We start from the raw sequence: 19,924 nt of genomic DNA on the forward strand, positions 1-19,924 counted from the left end.
ATTCAGCCAAGACCTCGTGGTGATCTTGTTTAATACTGTATTTCTGAAAGGTTTTTTAAGCCTACTACAAAGTTCTATGGCTCTCAAAATACAGCATTTGGTATATGAATCAAAACAATCCCAGTGGTTCTGTTTTGCTGGGAGTGCATTACTATGCTTCCCATTTATTTAAAGATCTAAACAATATATATTTAACTGACAGATTGCAGCTGCTAAATTGTATTTAAATCATGACAATTAAATATGCTCATTTCTCACGGGAAGGTATTTGCAACACAGAGGTCAGTATTATCGCTACTAATTTTACAGGTGGATACACTGTGATACAAATAATTTTCCTAGGTTATCAAAATATGATGTGAAAAAAAACCTGTAGAAGTATGCCAGTACTTGAGATAAAACCAATGCTTTTCTTCCAGCTTAGAAATAACAGGACTTTTACTGAAAATCACATAGTCACAATCCATAAAAAGACTGCTCAACTTACATAAATACTATTTTGGTCTTTAATATATGTACATCTGTAGTTTCATATTCAAAATAAATCACATATGTTCTCATTCCCTTACAAAGGTACTACATTATATTTCTTTAAGATGCTTTTCTTTTTCTTTTTCAGTGTGAAAAATGATGACAAATTACTTCAAAATCAATGTCTTAGTAGTTTACAATACGTTTGATGTTCCCGAAGGCCAGGAAAATTGGAATGGAAAAATTGGAGAAAGGCATTCAACTACCTATTTGGTGCTAGGAGCATTGTTTAAGTCATGAACTACTTAAAAAAAAAAAAAAAAAAAAAAAGGAAACAAATTGCAATTAATGCTTTTTAAACTTTTTACTTTTTTTTTTTTTTAATATATTCTAGTTCTGGTTTAATTCTATTTGAATTTTACACTACTATTGGTATGTCCTTTGCCATTCTGCAGGCAATGGAAATCAGTACATTTGTCAATGTGGAAAACATTGACATTTCATAACTAAAAATATAATTGCTTAATTAAAAATAAAACAATGCAAGTGTCTCTTTGAGTTTGGGGGGTGGGGGTGTTGCACATTTGGGAAGCAAACACCTTCCCTCCAAACTGAGTAATAACTGGCTTCACCATTGTAATGCAAACCACATTCCAACTAAAATACATAAAATAACATCAGGTTTATGACATGGATACACTAACATGAATATTCATGCCTAAACAGGCAGTATACTGTATTTGTTTTATCTTTGCCAGGATGGTGCCTTTTTAGACAATAGCCTAATTCTCTTAGATATTGAAAAGCTCTTGGTACTTTTCTCCTCTCATGAAATTTTTCATGCTCACTGCCTGTGGCACAACATTAACATCCTTTTTCTGAAGCAACCCTAAGGAAGTTTAGGGAGAACAAAACTCAGATATGAAATAAACCAGGACGCTTCACAAGTCTACAAAGTGATTAGAGAAGTTTTTCACAGCGTAAGTCTGTGGTAAAAGCAGCTACATTTGCATTTAGGCAATTCAATCTCAGTGCAGGTCTGCGATACATTATAGCACAGCGATAGAATCTGTTTTTCTGGCCTTAATCCAATAACAATAAAATTCTACGAATAACCTCAATACTTTGGGTTACTCCACTGAGTTTAACAGAATTGACCTCCTGAACCTTTAAGACATCTACTACAAACTGTGCCCTATCAATAAATATGAAGCAGGGGTTTGATGTCTACAATGACCCCACACGGTAGGAGCCACCACGGCTCTTGTACAGCATTCTGAGTAGCAGTAAACTAATTTACAAATATTATGATGTTCCAACTACATAAGCAAGCATAAATGTTACAAAGTATATCCATTAAAACTCCACAACCCCTTCCCTTTAATTGTGACCCTCACTGGCCTTGTTAGAATTATATGAAGGAGCAGTAGTCAGTCCTTTGCATACTTTTTCATAGCAGCAGAGGACTTGCCATGCTATAGCAATTCTGAAGCTACCACTTAAATAGAAATAGCAAACCAGCATCCTAGGCTTATCCATTGCAATGATCCATAGTACAGCATGATTTGAAATTGCTAGAAATATGAAATTGGACTTTATCAAATACATGACAAAGTCTAGGATGCCACTGAAGGAGACAACAGCAGAAACAGAGACCAACAGAGTTTTCTGAGATAAAAAGAAACTCCCCGAACTGCAAACAAAAGCAAAAAGCAAATGAAACTGTCAGAGATGATGCCGCACAAGGGCTGAAGTTTCACAACAGTTTATGTAGGACAAAGTGATTCACCTATCTATAAAGATCACAAAATAAAACTTGATCGAAATAATATTTTCTATTTCAAATGGTATGGTTCATCTTTACTTAAGGCTAACTTCTAATTACTGTTTCTTTAATAAAATGGCAAGTCTTTAAAAAATAAGATGTTATTGGGAGACACGCAGGACTTAAGGAGAGCAGATGCAAGGAGCTCAGCTGTAGCATCACCACATGAACTCTGCAATATGAGGAAAATACAACAAGATTATCTAAAGGAACTCTAGGACTTTGCTTCTATTATGAGCTTTGCTGACATCTACAACACTGCATGTAGATTTCCAGGTAAGGTGAAATTATGTTCAGGCAAATTTCTAACTTCAGTTAGCACTCTAAAATAATTATAAATGGTTTCCCAATAGCTTGGCTACATGATTTAAGACATCATCCATATTAACTGCTGCTTTACACTGCAACAGCTGCCCTTCTGTTTTGCAGATCTAACGCAATGGTGAAATGGAAGTCTGGTTCTGAAGTGAACACTTTTCAGCAAAATTTGGAGAACATTAGAAGTAGCCCAGGAGTTGTAAAAGGAAGACAGAAAAATAAATGGAGTAAAACAACTTTCTGCTGAAACACAGTAGAAAATATTTTTATATACAATAAAGAAATCTCCTAAAACTGATGCACCTGTAATAGCAACGATTTTGTAGCAACACAGAAAACACATAACAGTATTTTTTATTTTCAGAAAATGCACTGTTTGATGCACAAATCAGGAATGGGACTTCCTCTAGGATACAAATATATCAGAATAAATGTCTGAATTGCAGATGCTAAAGGAGAAAGGGGTTTGTCTGCAACATATTTACCAGCTGATACCTCTTTATGGAACAGGGAATGCCTACTCTTATTGATGCTCTGCTAACAAGATTATCAGCCACAGTGCTTCATCTGCAGACGAGCTTTTCCATCACTGACAGAGAGACAGGGAACCTTCATGAGGAGCAACATGAAAAGGAGCGACATAAAAAGAAACTCCCTGGATTCTTTAAGGTTTGCATTTCTCATCCTTTGTCCTGCTGCCTTGATAAGCTCTCAGCCTCCTGTAGCCATGAGAAGAAGACTTTCTGCTTGATTGGAAAGGTAGATGCACCAAAAATCCATTTGCTATTGTGGATATACATGAAGGGAACACAGATTTTTATCATTGCCCAGCAGGTTATTTTGCATCTCGAATCAAAAACTCCTGCTACAGTATAGGACAGGAGTGGATTTGGGGGCCTAAAGTTTAGCATTATCTAGTGAATCATCTTCTAATATTTCTAAATAACTCTCATGATCACATTAGGCTGGAGAATTTGGGCTTTCTTTTCTTCTTTCTTTCAGCCATATAACAGCTGTGGAAATGGAGGGTGGGACAAATAAGGCCATAAGAAAAAAAAATGATGCTACAGCTGATCAGTAACTGAAGTTCCAGTGAGTTAGAAATAGATTGAGAGATGGCATCTCGAAGAAACTGAGGTACAGGCTGGATATATCACACAGTGTGGAATCCGCCACTTCCCCCGCCCAGCACAGTCCCAGCAAGGAAGAGCAGCACTAACAAGCCTTTGTGTCAGATGCACATGTGAAAGCTTTGGGGTTGACAGTGGTTCTCCCCAAAGGGATTAAAGAAGTATGAATGATCTCTACAACCTCTATTATCAGATAATTCTTAAGTGTAATAAAGTGGTGACCTAGTTAAACCACATTCCTGTTCCTGGTGTCTCTTTTTTTTGCGGTGTCTGAGATAACAGGGAGATTATTTTGGCATCAATTTAATCTAGTTAAATAGCTTTACTGAAGATCTTTATCACTATAAATAATGGAGGTATTTGAAGTATTTGGTTACAATTCTAACTCAAGTTATCCAAAACAATGCCTCTCTAGCAATCCTCTTCTGCTGTTCCTTCACTCTGAAGAAAGTTATGAGTGTTTCGAACACTTTTCAGCAATAGCTTAAAGGTACAAAAACAAACAAACCCCAAACAAAACAACAACAGCAACAAAAAAAACAACAGTTTGACCAACTCTCTGATTAACATTTAAAAAATATCCATGGCAGGCATCATGAAAAGTGGTGTTTTCATTTACTCTTCAGTAACGAAAGATAAAGGTAAAAAAAGATGTCTAAAAGAGAAAATAACTGCCTTAGTTTTTCAAAAGCAAACATCCCTAAAATTGTTTGTAATGGAATACCACCTGCTCTGATGCAATACAATGGGATGAAGTACTAAAAAAAATCATAAAGCACGCCTGCCTATTTAGCACGTAAAATTTGGGCGAAATGTCTCCTGGCCAACTGACTGACCTGAGACATGCGTGCATCATGGCTGGAACAGAGGTACTTGGCTGGAATGTCTGTGATGAAGTCAACATCACGAGTGGATGATAAGTTCATGCTCAGGGGCTGTTTCCTATTTTTATAGACCTGTGGGAAAAAGCTATAATGATTAGATGCATGAGGTCAGAGCTATTGGCAATTTAGCATAGCAGGAAGGGTTTTCCTAAACTTTCTGTTATTGAGTGCAGAGAGTTCTACCGTATGTAATGCATGATTCAGAATGAAGAATCATAACATTGACTATGCAGTTTGTCCTAAACATTATTAACATGGCATGCTCGTTAGTAAAGTGGCACACTGCCTGACAGCAGTGTGGTTACTTTGACAGACTAAGGAGACCAGAATGATTTTGTGTATGGTATTCTCCTCCTCAAGCAACACTCACGGAATTCAGTAACATCACACAAAGGAAGACATCAGATACAACACCTCCAGACATTGTCTGAAAACATCTTTCTCATCTTTTTCACCCATTCTGAAAGAGGAAAGGTGTTTAACAACATACATGACACACAGCACAGGCCTGTAGTACTCAGGTTATCTGAACATCCTTTCTCCTCTTGCCTACGGTACCTCTTCTGGCTACGATTATCACCTTTTAAAAATCAGGGCAAGCAGCCACTGCACAGTATGCAGAGTTTTAAGCATTTTAATTAGACAGAGAAGAGACCTATGTACTGTGTCTGGTACATGTGTACTGTGCCTAATATGGTTATTTTCATCATTTATAAGAAAGAACATAAATTTAATTGGCTTGTGATAAAATCTGTTTCTAGAATTTGTAAGTATATGTTTTTTTATTAAAACCTCAAATGACTTATGGTGTTGAAGACAGTGATTTTTATTCATTTGAGAATTTATTTTAAGGATAATCATGATTTTCAGATAACCTCTCAGAAAGCCTGAAACCTTCTGAAAATACAATTATTTTACAATAGATAAGGCAATGATTGAACAGAAGAAGGTTAGAAAGAGTCAATAGAATGGCTAGATCTCGTTTTATAGCAAAGAACATCTGCTTTCCTCTGTCTCACATAATGAAGAAGGTTGGAAGGTATATGAGAAGGGAAAACAGGAAGTGTATTGGCTGCATATAATATGAGCCAAGCAAACGTGCAGCTAAATACTTAACAACTATAGAGAAGCAATACAGAAACACACTGAACACCTCCTACCTTTCATAACTGCTGTCACATGTCAGGCCTGGCATGAAGACTTTCAAAATGAGGTTAGAATAAAATAGTACAAATGAAAATAATGCCTATTTTCTGTCGCCATGAAAGCATGAAAATGAATGTCTCCCCACCTGCTGTTTTAACTGATGTACTAATCTGTCCTTCTCTCGTTTAAGAGCCATTACTTCTTCTTGAGTCTTCTTTTTCTTTGAAGCAGACAGCTCAAGCAAGGCAATGTTTGCATCTTTTTCACTAATTGCAGCAAGTAAAGCTTCCTGTCTAATAAAATAAAACAAAAATTGTTATATTCTCATTAAAACAGAACACATACTACATACTACATTTCTTTTAACCACCAGACCAATCAATTAATTTCTGAAGACTCTTCAAATAACAAACCCTGTCAAGTCTAATCAAATAATGAAATTAACGGATCAGCCAAAAAGGTTATTTTTATAGATTTTTTCATTATTTAACTATTTCATAAAACATTTATCTCAGTCTATTTTACTACAATATGATACCTAACAATATTTCTGTGAAATGTCTTGCTTTTAAAAATCTTTGATATTTAGGTTTTTTAAATTCACTTTCCCGAAATCTAAAATATCTTACATAAATCTGTTGTGAATTATTCAAATAAAACAGCTTGAATAATAAAAATCAGTGATATAGACAAAATATATTTTTATATGATCCTTCTGATTTGGTACCCTAAACACCTCAGTACAGAAATCTCTGGACATCTTCCTCACATTTACTTAAATATTTTGCTACGGATTTATTAATAGTGTCACTACAACGCTATAATTCTAGAAATAAAATACAACATCTAGAAAAGAAGTTCCTTGATCTAATTGTTCATGAGGAATCTTTTCCTTTGGAATCTTGACCCCTTAATCTCTACAAAGCCAACAGAAACTTACAGCACTCAGAAGCATATAGAATTACATAGAAGCTAGCAGGGTCACATTGTAAATAGCTTGTGAGGACATATGACAAATGTACTTTTTACAACAGGTAGTTGGAAGCACAGATCTTGCTGTGTGTAATTATTCCTTATACTTTAATATATTCGTGTTGGCAAGACCGTAATCTGTCCCTTATTTTCCTAAATAAAATAAATATATTCATCTTCTGGAATGAATTCAATGACAGACTATGACTTATCAGCCAAGAAAAAGCATGTAATACTTAATAGCTTTTAGAATAGAATATGTTATGGCCTATGCCTTTTTCCAGAACCATATAAGGTCAATCATTAAAAAATAAACACAGATAAATGAGTCATAAATTAACCTTAGGCTCCAACTGCTAATAAACATAAGAATACAACTCATGAACTTCATACAGTCAAGGTGAGCTAAAAGTTTGGAATTCTCATAGTCCTTTGCTTGCCAGCAAAAATGTCAAGAAAGCTATTTCACTTTTATTTCAAAGTTCCTAATGTATTAATGTAAATATTTATAGGACAATATTTCTGATGGAGTCAAAGAAAAACAACCCATTTATTTTACTCTTGAAGTTATGAGACATGGATCAATTTTAGATAAACAGTTGCATTTTATTCATACACTTAAATAGTCTCATTTATTATTCTGTCTTTTTCATTTTAATCATAGTTAAATGATGTTTAGAAGAGGATGCCTTAAGTGTCCAACAGTTTTAATTTAAATGAAAGGTATTAATTATTTTAAATGACAGGTATTAAAGAAAAAATATATCAAAGGGTCACATATCTGTAATGATAATTTGAAATGAGATATAGGTATATTGTTTTCTATAAGCCTGATAATAATGCATAAAACTTGCTGCCTAGTAATTTGTAACAGATTGTCAGTGTTTTCATGTGTTGTGCTCAAATGCAACATAATTCCATAACATATTCTTTAAAATCTTAACTTTTTAATGCACTGTAATAGAAGAAAACCAATTTGCTACTGTATTCAACAATTCCTCTCACCTTGCAGAAAGCAGAGGACTTATGCACCATATAAAATCTAAATATTCCCTCTTTTGAGCATCTCTCTCAAACAGAAAGAAAAATGTAACAAAATTCCACCTTTTACATACAGGTCTGTAACTTTCTGTTTTAGAAATGTGTCCTAACCCTAGAAGGTGGTCTTTTTTTTTCAGGGCTGATAACATAAGCTTTCTGACAGAAAGTGTCAGCAACAGGTATTCTGTGACTTTAAAGCCAAAGAAACAACATGTTCCATTATTACCTAAAATACTCTTCTTCTAAATTAAATAAGATTAGGTTAGTTCCTCTATAGTTATCTGATAGCAGACTGTATTAAAATTACATAGAAAGGCTAGTCAGAAGTTTTGTCAATGTTCCAGTGGTTTGCATCAAGTAACATTTCCTGATTTTTAATTGGCATCATACAACAACTTTGCTGTTATTTTGAACATTACTAAAAAAAAAAAAAAGTTTCACAATGTTCTTCTGGTTTTTAAGATATGTAGGACAAAGCTATGCCCTGTCTGCAGTTAACACCAGCAGGATTAAATCCTAATCTTTATTCATTATAATAATTGCTGTAAAGTAGGTACCTCTGGTAAACATAATTATACCATAATTATCAGTCTAAATTTATTTAATATCTGAGGATAAACACTGACATAACCATCACAAACCAAACACACTCAGAATGATTATAGCTAAAGAAATCTACACCTCAAATTCCAAAGTTTTGAAATATATTTAGATTATTCTTAAGTTATGTAAGTTGACTCCTCCCCAGTGTGACCCAACACAATATGTCTGCTCATCTAATAGCAAATTTCATGGTAAATACTTGCTATCTACAAGGTTTCTAATGATATATGATGTTATTTAATTATATGTAACACACATCACACCTGTAAAAAGTCAAAACCAGAAGTTTTAAATTGAAAACTACATGAAGGTACACTGAAATTTTACTTCTCCTCCAAAGTTTATATTATTTCACTTCCTCAAAATCAGCAGTGAAAACACAAACCTGACTAGTGAGGAAGAAGAGGCAAAACTACTGAATTATTTGGTATCATTTCAACATTTGATAATGGGATTCACTCACATTCATATTTTTTGTATTACCAGCCAAAATGATCACATTTTCTTGTGATCATAACTGCTTAACTGTGCAACACTCTCTAGCCTGACTTTAAAGCAGTAGAGGAGGTAAAACCTTCCATGGGAGAGGAAAGCCAGTCAACAGGCTTTGAAAAGTCCGCTCTGGACTCTGCAGCCCCAAACCCACAAGATTTTGCAGCCCCTAGCATGCTTTTTCTCAGCTGAGCATGTTGAGGGATTATAAAAGCCAACCAGAAATTATGAGAATACTTTTGCAAAGGAAAGCTAACAAAATCTTTTTTCTCTATTGTCTTGTGGTTCACAAGATAATTCTGTGCAGTACACCTCTTCTCCTTTCTTGGGAAAATATGTAACCACACACTTAATTCCAGGAAATATGATTCATACCAAACACTTCCAGGAAATAATGGTTTGTAGTCACATGAAATAGCTTCTGTTGTATGACTCCATAAATTCTCCGCTGAGACACTCCAAGATTTGAATCAAACCAACAGCACATACACAAGTTTGAATTGGCCCCCCAATTCTACTGTCAATATAGTTTTTAATCCTTATCTTTACAGTAAATGTGAGCAGAGTAGGAAGGCCTTAAACCTATGAACATTGAGAGAAAACTGCACAAGAAATAAAGGATGGAGACTTCTACTGAAGTCCTTCCACAGCAATATGGAATGGTGAATACATCAATACAGCTGGGCAGCTGGATGCAAACTCACACTGCCAGTATTCTTGAAGCGTGTGAGTCAGCTTCAGTTCAGAATCTGTGAAGCCTCATTTATCTAAGAGAAAGTGTTTTATCTTGGGCATAGTGCCACACAACATGCTGGTGGCTTCCAGACTGGATCCAGCTCACATACAGGCTCCTCAGCATGCAGGCAGAGCGAGCTTACACCTGTCTGCACAGACACACTCCCGGAGTATGTCGGCATATAATCTGTCTCTATTATCATGGATAATCTGAACAGTAATAGCCTCAAATATATAATCCAGTGGCATTTAACCAGGCATTTGGATTAACAAGAGTTCAGCAAAGCAGGACTGTATATTCTACCAAACGATGCACATTGGTTGCTTACATCCTTAGTAGTTAACTACTTCAATGCAGAGGGAAGACAAAGAAACCCAAGAGGGTTTTTTATCATTTTACAGAGTACAAAGTAAAGATTCAGGCTGTGACAGGGTATCTAAAGAAACTGAAGTGGCCTCCTTTACTTCTACATGGCCTAGAACACTACCAGAGTTACAGATCCTCCACTAAGTCCCTGGGAGACAGAGGCTGAAAATACTTTGCCCATGCTGTTGAGGTATTTGAAGTGATCCAAGCACTGATGAAGTAGCCTGTGGGCACAGACCTGGAGATCTACATTATCATATCCCATTGATTACGTAACACACACTGGTTTACCCACATCTACAAAAGCTGCAGTGCTGCCCTGTCAACTTACTTCAGGTTTCCAATGAAAGCACCCAATCCGATGAACTGACCCTGCTAAAAAATTAATATCACTATTTTTGCACGAAACATCTGAAATGAGATTATCTGACAACTAGGAACAAGGGAGCAAAACAGCTGGCAATGATGACTTTCTCACTTACAAACATGAAATAAACTTGATTCAAAAAAATAAATGGGTGGCAAGGGCTTTGTCAAAATCTCTCAGGTGAGCAATACTCATCTGCTTTCCTGCTAGAAACTGAAACTCATCATGTGCTTCTGTGCAAGAATTTTTGAAAATCAAGACCTAAACTGACACTAAGAACAACATACAGTCTGATATACTCTCCAGCTAACATGCTTAAGAGTATAAGTGTAATTTATAATTCCTAATTATCTACTGTGTCAGGAAAAAAAAGACTATCCAAATACAGTTCTATAGAGATGTTATCATTATTTGCAGCCCAAATGTCTCCTTATAGTGTAATAAATGATGGTAATAAAATACATTTTAAAATTATTTATTAGAGCACCAAATTAAATTACATTCTTTAACAGCAATATTTATAAAGAGTAATCCTTTTTGCTATTAGTAGTTTTTCCTCTCTTTTTTTGGCAAACTAATCTGTTATACAAATAACAGGGTAGTGCTTTTAACACCAAGAAAAATCACTCTAACTGTATACAGTAAAATTAGGTAAACTCTCAGACTAATAAAATACATGTTAAATCTAACAGCATTTGCTCCACACTGGTAATTATTCTGTACATTTTCCTTTGACATACATAAAGTAGTTCCCAGGATTTCCAATGTATACATCATCCACCATAATATAGTCGCTCATTACAAGGAGGAGAGGGAGAACATTTTCCTGGGAAAAGCAAAACCCATGTAATAAAACTTCTCCTGCCTGGGCAAAGCCTGACTGCATTCTACCGCACAGCAACCTGCTACCTCAAGTTAGTCACCTTAATACAAAGACAGTGAATATAACAGTCTCTTGATGGACAACACTTGCAACTGTGAGACCAGGGCTTAAGGTACTAACGATTCTAGCAAGGAAACTTGCACAAATATCTTTGTATACTTAACATCACTTCATATCAAAAAACAAAAGAAAAGACAAAAGGAACAGTTCCTTCCTAATGGCCAGGAATTAATTTATTTACACAAGTGGTATTCCACCCAAAACTATTCAGGATTCTACTCTGTTTAATGTTTTCATTAAATACATGAATGACAGTCTAGAAAATCTATTTATTACATTTCAATGAGACTTAAGACTGGGAGGATCTTCAAGAGCCATGAAGACAAGAATAAAAATGTCTTGACAAACCAAAGACACCATCTATAAAACTAAAACTAAAGAGGAACTCCATACTAATGATCTGTTGTGTATAAGGCAAACATCATACTGCAAAATATAAACAGAAATACATGACGAGACAGAAGTGATTTTGTTCATCTACGTGACTTCAGGAAGATCTTAGCTGAAATGCTGAAGCCAGTTTGGATATGATTCTCCATCAAAAACTTGGAGATGGTTCAGGGAAGAGCAACAAAAGCACTGAGAGAAATGACTGACAAGAAAATACTGGAAAAACAAGCCTACAATAAATGGTCTATGAGTGGCAACACGATAATCAGAAGATTAAATGTTATGTCAAATTGAAATAGAACATTTTTTCCATATCCATTGCACACAGAACAAGTAGTAATATGCATAAGCTGCAGGAGAGAAAAAGTTGTAGTTTTTTCCTCCTAATATCTAACCAAGGTCTAAGGATAATGGCAGGTAAGTATGAATAGCAGTTGAGTACTGGAAGAAATTGCTGGGGAAAGAGGGTCACCATCCGTGGAAGTATTTTTTAAAAATTTAGGCAAATGTCTGTTAGAAATGACCTGGGTATAGTTGATCTTGCCCAAAGACATGACCTTTCCAGTAACCATAACCTAACCAGTAACATCAATTATTTGACGTTTTGAAGCTGGTTTACTCTCTGTCTCATTACAGACAGTAGTCCTTGGAGTTAACATCATGTTTTATCTGCTTCCATCATATGCTTGCTAGCCTTCCTACAAACTTTTACATTTAAGTTTCTACATCTATAGTAAGAAAGAACAATACAAAACTTGAGAATGATCAAGTTTCTGTGAAAATTTCCATGACAGCCATTGCAGACAAGAATGACTTTATATTGTGTAGGCCATTCCTGGGTGATAGAGAAACATGGAGGTGCCTTTCCTTGGAGGATCTATCAACTATTAACCTGATAATAGACAGAACTTTTAGACAAACAAAAAGTATAAAGTCATATAAATCTTTTCAAAAAGTCAATGGAAGTAGTGTTAAAGAATAATTTGAATTAAAGAAAAATACCACACATAGCATTAGAGAAAGCAGATGACATCAAAGCAACTCAATTACAAATGTAACCTAACACCTGAAAAATGCTATCTTATACATCTCTAGCAATACAGACATAGAGTATGCATTTGTGAAAACGTCTGTCTTGGAATGAAAAAAATTACTTAATATGAAAAGGAAGCCTTAGCATACTAGAAGGGTAGATAAGATAATGCAAGGAGAAATAAATCCATGAAAGACTCTGTTGAATGCCAAACTGAAAAAGTATATTGTATACAGTATTTTATCAAACTGCAGCCTAAACAAATGTCAAATGGAATAATTTCTTTAACAAATATGGGCAACAACTGAGAAAAAAGGGTTGTTCACTAGTATATATTTAGTCAAGATTAACTATGGATAAAAAAAATGTACTAAGAACAGATTTAATAACCTTAAACTGTCATTCAGCTTGTAGGAGGTATTCAAGATACAGCTAATAAAACACAAAAAATGGTTCTAACCACCCACAAAAAAATCTCAGTAGTATAAAACACTGAAGGATGACCACTAAGATAAATGCTTTCTTTTGAGAGCTGCCTTGCAGTTAACCTTCTTAAAGAGTCTCCCAGAAACCTCTAGTCATAATACATTGCATTGCCACTTATCACAGTCAATTTAGAAGTGAGCTCTGTAAACACTCCTGCTTTACTCCCCACCTCTGTTAGTCTAAGACTAATTGTCTAAGCTTTAATAGAAGAACTCATGACAACTTTTTGGGAGGTGGGGTGAGTTCTTAGAAACAGTCCTATTGTAATCTAACAGAATTCCAAGATTAAGATTTATAGCACAAGATCTTCTAACAAGAACTTTACTGCCGTTACTACTTAAGCCGTTCTCAACAAAATACAGAAATGCAACTTAAAAAGTCATCATTAAAGTTAAATCAAGTCAGAAATGTTTCAGCTAATGATATACAGTAGAGTACTAAGCCAGCTTCTCACATGCTAACCGTACTGAAGGAGGAAAAAAACAGTTCAATCAACTTTTTCCCTTTAATTGTTGTTTTCTTTCCCTCATGACCCCCAGTATTCAACCTTAAGTTCAGTAGGAGGTGACTAGAGATAGACGGTGATGAGAGATCCTGTTTGAAACAGCTTCTCTCTGTCACTCCTAAAGCAAATAAATGGTTTGTTAAAACACGCTGTTAATGCATTATGGATGTGCATGCATCTTAGAAAATAAACTTCAGAGTATTGTTGGTATTTAAAAGATTTTTCTTTAAAAACAAGACATACGGATATCGAGTATGAAATTTAAAATCAATATATTCAACAACAGAGTTGTAAGTCTAATCTAGTTGTGTGATACCAACACGTAAATTCATTTTAGACAATTATCTTAAAATTGTGTGTCTCAGGCTGACAGAAGATTTGCCTCCCCAAATACATGACTAAATATACTTTACAAAACCATGTTTATAGCTTATGTCTTTAAAATGAACAATTATTTTGTGCTGTTTTCAAAGAACAAACCCTTCTGAAACACTTCCAGAAGAAAAGTCGGCATGAAATAGCACCTCAGGTTGGCCTGGTTCCCTTACAGGAAGCACAGAGAACTACTGACAGCCCGGAGCCCAACCATACCAGGAAGCAGAGAGGATTGCTCTGTGAACTATGGGACAGAGGGACGGGGGCCCTCCTCTTCCACACCTCAGTCCACCAATCCAACCCACCAAGCACTTTTCCTCTTATTATCTGAGTAACAAACCCTGAATTTACCATCTGATCAAGACTACTGCTAGAAGCAGGTGTGAGGAGGAGATATTGACATTTGCACCATGTGAGACAGACAACAAGTAGTCTCCACATTACACCTGTATTAGATGTATATTTTAATTAGGCTAGAATCAAGGAGAAACAGGAAGAAGCTGTCCCTGATGTGAAATTTCAGAGTAAATGGAAAGAAGGAAAACAGAGGATTTGATTGTGAATAATCACGGAGGAGTTTCTTGTAAAAGCAGTTTTCTTATCCATTTGTCCTTTTCCTCCAGTTTACTTCCCCAGAGACAGAGTTCTGCATGTCTTCCATTTATTTCATTATTCCCATAATCACAACTCTCCTTACATTCCCCAGTAACAGTAACTGCATTGGTTTTAGATTTGCAATTTTAAATTATTCCTTTTTTTTCTCTCTTTAACAGCAATTTGGTATGTACCTATAGGTCATTTGTTAAGCAAACAAAAAACATCCAGTATGAAGGTACAAGAGAGAAATTTTAAAAGGCAAAGAAGGAAGAACTTCATGCCCATCTCTTGAGGCTAATTTTCAAGTAAGAAGTAGGCACTCAACTGCTCTTTGATTTCTCTGAACTTTTTCAAGCCCTATAACATTGCATTTCTGATGTCTCAATGATTTATATTTTAGAAATGACAGATAAGTAAAACAGACCCCCTCAGAAAAGACATATTCATCTGTGAAAGCAATTACATCATAGTTTCATAGATCATGCTTCAATAACCACTGTGTTATCATTTATTCAAATGGGCAGCATTGCTCACACATGGGAAGATATCATAAGCTTCAGACTGTGTGACAGAGAAACAAAATCATTCACAGTGCTGCAAAACACAGCTGAAGTCAGAGGATGACAATTATTTCTTGGTTTTGTAGCTTTTTACTAAAAGTAACTTCCATTGTTCATTTGGCTTTGCATGATTCTCCATAGGAATGCAACCAACACTTAGATAAAATACCTCTGTCTGGTTTATGCCACACCACAATATGGTGCAGAGATGGGAACTGCTGAGAACATGAACGATGGCATCTGAACGCATGGGATTGTGTTACAGCAGAACATAGCACTGCACAGGGTCCACCTAAGTTAAACAGGAAAACAAAACTACAGGTAATCTGTCACTGTCTGCCTCCCTATCCTTCAACACCGCTTTCTGTGTTTATAGAAGACAAAGATAAAAGTACTTTGCGAGATGAATGGCTTGATCTCTAGAATATAGTTCTTGGTAATGTTTTTGAACTGCCAAATAAATGTTTAAGCTTGGAAAGAGGTTACTATTAACAGTTACTATTGTTCCAGTGAACTTGCAGAGAATTCAAAATATTTTAGTCAAAGACATATAAAACTGAGATGCAGGGACAGAATATTAAAAAACCATACGCCTTTGTTAATTGCATTCTGTTCTTAATTTGAAGTGTATTTCAAATGGCCATTTATTACAAAGTAGATGCTTACGCTAAAGAATGAGCAGGGCTTTCTTTCAACGTTTAATAAATGCTGATGAGTAAAATTATCCTTTTGGCAAAGAGATAACACAAGTAAAAAGATACTAAAATCTATTTCCTTCCTTTCTATTGGAAATTTAAGAAAAATATTGGTCTGATTTTGAAAGAGGTAACTTAAGGTGCTCCTTCTAAGATACACAAAGTTACAAACAGCTGTCCTTTGAATAACATACATAATAAAACTCATAAAATCCAATGTAGATCACACTGAACTTTAAAGTATAACACAAAATCATTAGCTCCATTTTGAAACAGCATATAGAAATCAATATGACTATATATTAGAATTTCCGCCTCAAGCTTTACAGTATATTAGAAGGCAATTTCAAGAAAGAAAATTGCCTGAATACATACGATTAACAAAATGCGATCTCTTGGCAGCGCATAATTCATATTTGGTAACTGATCTGAGAGCATAGTTTAAATGCTCACTTACTAAATAGGGTGCCAGACAGATTATGTAAACCAGTGTCATATAATTTCCACTAGCTGCAAATATACGTCAAAGTACATTTTTGTATGTTAAATTTGAACCAAGAAGCTCCTTAGAATTTTGCACACACACACCCCCCAAATAGGCTGACAGTTTTAATATTTTATTTTTTCTAATCTAGATCTGTGAAGTCAGAATCATCACTACCATTATTAACATTATGACATCCATTACTTATTGCTACACTGTGACTATGTGCTAAAACCATTACATCACATAATTTGATGGATATAGGAAAGTCTAGTAATTATTACAACTCAATATTTTTTATTTTTTAAAACTAGAATTTTTTTTTTGTTAAATTTACCTAGTTTATAAGGTATTGCTAGGTACAGAATAGACTTAAATATACTCCTCTGGACATATAGTTTCTGAGTATTTCCCAACATTGGGAACCACTGGATATGTATTTATGATCAATCTACAGAAAACCAACTATTAACACTACTAATTACTGGTGTTATCATTAAAAAATATAGTTAAGCATCTGAGTAAAGAAGATAATTAAGATATTTGCTCTCAAACCAACAGCCACCATTTCTTTAGGTGTGGGATGTCTAAAGACCTAAGTGTCTAAAGGGATTTTGTCAGAGAACATTCATTCAAACCCTACCCCCATCATTTTACCTCAGTAAAAACAAACAAACAAACAACCCTCAATTTTAATAAAATACTGCACGTCCAATACACAGCATATGAAGATAATTACTATAAAATAGAATAGTGTCAGTAAACACAGTGAAACCTAGAGCAGGGCCAAGATATTTTATAAGGAAGGAGAGAGGGAATTAGTCAACACCACAGATATTTCTCTAACTAGTAACTGAAAATAACAGGAACAAAAGAGCTACGACATCACAGGATGCCATTTAATTACATGACTTCCCTGCTAATAAAGCTATTCACAAGCATTGCCAGGAGCATGAAGAGCATCATATGATTCAACTTTGCATAAAGAAGTTTGCTCATTGATCTTCTTTGGAGGGTTAACTGTTCCAAAATTTGTTGCAGACTAAGGAAGCATTTTTTAAAAAGCATATGTACAGGCTCGGAGCTCTAAGATAATACATGGTGACTCAGTGAACAGTTCATACTGATGTTCTCAAAGCAGATGGAACAGACATAAGGTATATCACTGAACTGTATCAAAGAGAAGGCATAGTGCTCAACCAGACAGATGTCTGAATGGCAATAATGGGAAGTTCAGATTGGATATCAGGAAAAATTTCTTCACATAAATGGTTGTGAAGCACTGGAACAGGCTGCCCAGGGAAGTGGTGGGATCACCATCCCTGGAGGTTGTTTAAAAGACATATAGATCAGGTTCTTAGGGACATGGTTTAGTGCTAGAGTTAGGTTATTGTTGGACTTGATGATCTGGAGAGTCTCTTCCAACCTAAATGATTCTATGATTACAATGTGAAAATAAAAGCACACATTAGGAACATCACGCAGAATGCAAATAATTTCAACTTTCAATTTTATTTTTCAAATATGACTTTCGACAGTGAAGACAAACTTTATTACTCCATCTTGAATCTCAAGTTAAAAAAAAAAAACAATGCAGATCTCAACACTGAAAACTGGAAAGTATTCAATTCAGGTCAGGTTTCTCCACAGACAGTCCTACAAGAGGTGTGTTTGCAAGAACATGTAAATTAATAAAGATTGCTAAATTTCTACAGTTGCTATGGTACTGTCCAAACATATCAATTTCTTTCAAAACCTCAGGCACAGACTGTAAGTGTAACAAAAATCAATAGTGCTGTTGGGAAAATAAAAAACAGCTAATTCAAACAAAAAATGTTTGCTTAGAATCAGATAGAGGACACTTTCTAGGGCCTCTGCATGTCAATGGTTGATTTGATTTTTTTTTTCTTAAACTACAAACAAAATCGTACACTTCCTATAACTTTAGATGAGCTCTAGAATCCAAGGCAACAGAAAAATGTTTTTAAGCAGGATTTTGAACATTACCTGAACCAACAGCACATCTGGAAAGAATCGTGACAGAAAGAGCCTAAGAATTAGTTGCTATGGAAAATGCACTTTTAAATTGCTATCCGGGTGGCCTTGTGACTCATACAAATAATACGATCCATTTTAAGATGAGCTGCCCCTAGTAGGAGTAGGAATGCTAATCGAAGTAAGTGCTATTGCTATGAGAAATGAAGCAACAGCTCTTAATTTCTGCAATGAGCAGAAATTCTGTACAGGTGGTAGGAAGTAACAGCACTGCAGCTGCTCAAAGAAGCCAAAACTAACCAAAACAAAGTCTTGATATAAAAGTAGGAGTAGGATCTTTTTCCTGTTGCACAAAAGGGAACTAGTTAATTAGTACAACTCAGCCCCGCAGGTAGCTAATGCTGTTGAATGCAAGACAAAATAAAACACACAATCTCAAGATACAAAGATTTGCAGTATTCCACAAATTGTTTTCAACCATATGAGAACCATGTTAGCTGGCTAGAACAATATTTCCCCAAATAAGAAAACAACACAAACACTTGCCCAAAAGATGCTGAAAGAGAGAATGCAACGTTATCCTTACCAGAATAAAAGATTAAACAAAATTAAAAATTCAGGTCAGTATCAGGTGCTAAGAAAGTTTATCTATGTCTGCCTTAATTCTTAAAAAAAAAAAAAAAAAAAAAAGAAACGAAACATACGTAGGCTATTAATGTATTCATTACAAAAACCTTTGATTTAACAATAGAAACCAATGCTTTGGTTAATAAAGAACCGATAGATTTCAAAAGTAGGAAACACTTTGTAAAACTCTAATAAACACAATGTTTAAAACATTAAAAACTAGAGTCAAATATTTAAAACTAGATTCAAGTATAAAAAACCTGGCAAAGACATAATTGTTTTGGCTGTTCTGCTCGTTTTAAAGCTATACTATGTAAATACTGTTCATGATTCCGTAGTTAAGGGTGACTTAAGCTTATCCTTAAGGCAGAGAGTCATGTTATTTAAGTACAAAAGAACAAAGTATATTTCTCCCCAAATTATTTCCATGCTTCTGAACATTAGTGGAAGTTACTTTGTAATGAACAATTACTAACAGCTACAACTGTTTGGGAAGAATAGAGTGCATATGATGTTTATAAAGGCTGACATATTCAGTTCACATTTACAGGAAGCAGACTGGCTTGAAGCAAGAGAGCTGAAGAATGAGGAACTTAACATATCCGTGCTGCCTACCTAAGTGAAAAGTAAATCAGTGTAGTATGTGGGAACATAATTTCACATATGCAGACAATACCTCCAAAATTAATGGGTTTTTGTATTTTCTACGAATTCACTGTCTCAGCTACCCATATAATAGAGAAAATTATTTTTTCTACTCTTAAAGTCTGCAAGGTACATGTACCTTATAATAAAAGGAGGAACTACTAATAAATATTTCTTCAGTTTTTTCAACAGGTAGAATAACCATTACTGGTAATAATCAAATCCTATGCTGTTAGCT

At 35.0% G+C, this 19,924-nt stretch overlaps 1 protein-coding gene across 1 annotated transcript in view; it reads right to left on the reverse strand.

Annotated features, from left to right (window-relative positions):
* Positions 1 to 19,924, reverse strand: part of ERC2 (ELKS/RAB6-interacting/CAST family member 2) — a gene marked incomplete at its 3' end in the record, with an annotated part of 314,399 nt that overhangs the window by 20,141 nt on the left and 274,334 nt on the right. Inside the window, exons 17-18 of the mRNA XM_082060309.1 lie at positions 5,920 to 6,067; positions 4,581 to 4,700 (exon numbers count right to left, since the gene is read on the reverse strand). Of these exons, the coding sequence (XP_081916435.1) occupies positions 4,581 to 4,700; positions 5,920 to 6,067 (268 nt within the window). The remainder of the gene's footprint in view (positions 1 to 4,580; positions 4,701 to 5,919; positions 6,068 to 19,924) is intronic.

Source organism: Streptopelia decaocto (assembly GCF_964273445.1).
Source record: "Streptopelia decaocto genome assembly, chromosome: 8".
Taxonomy (NCBI): Eukaryota; Metazoa; Chordata; class Aves; order Columbiformes; family Columbidae; genus Streptopelia; species Streptopelia decaocto.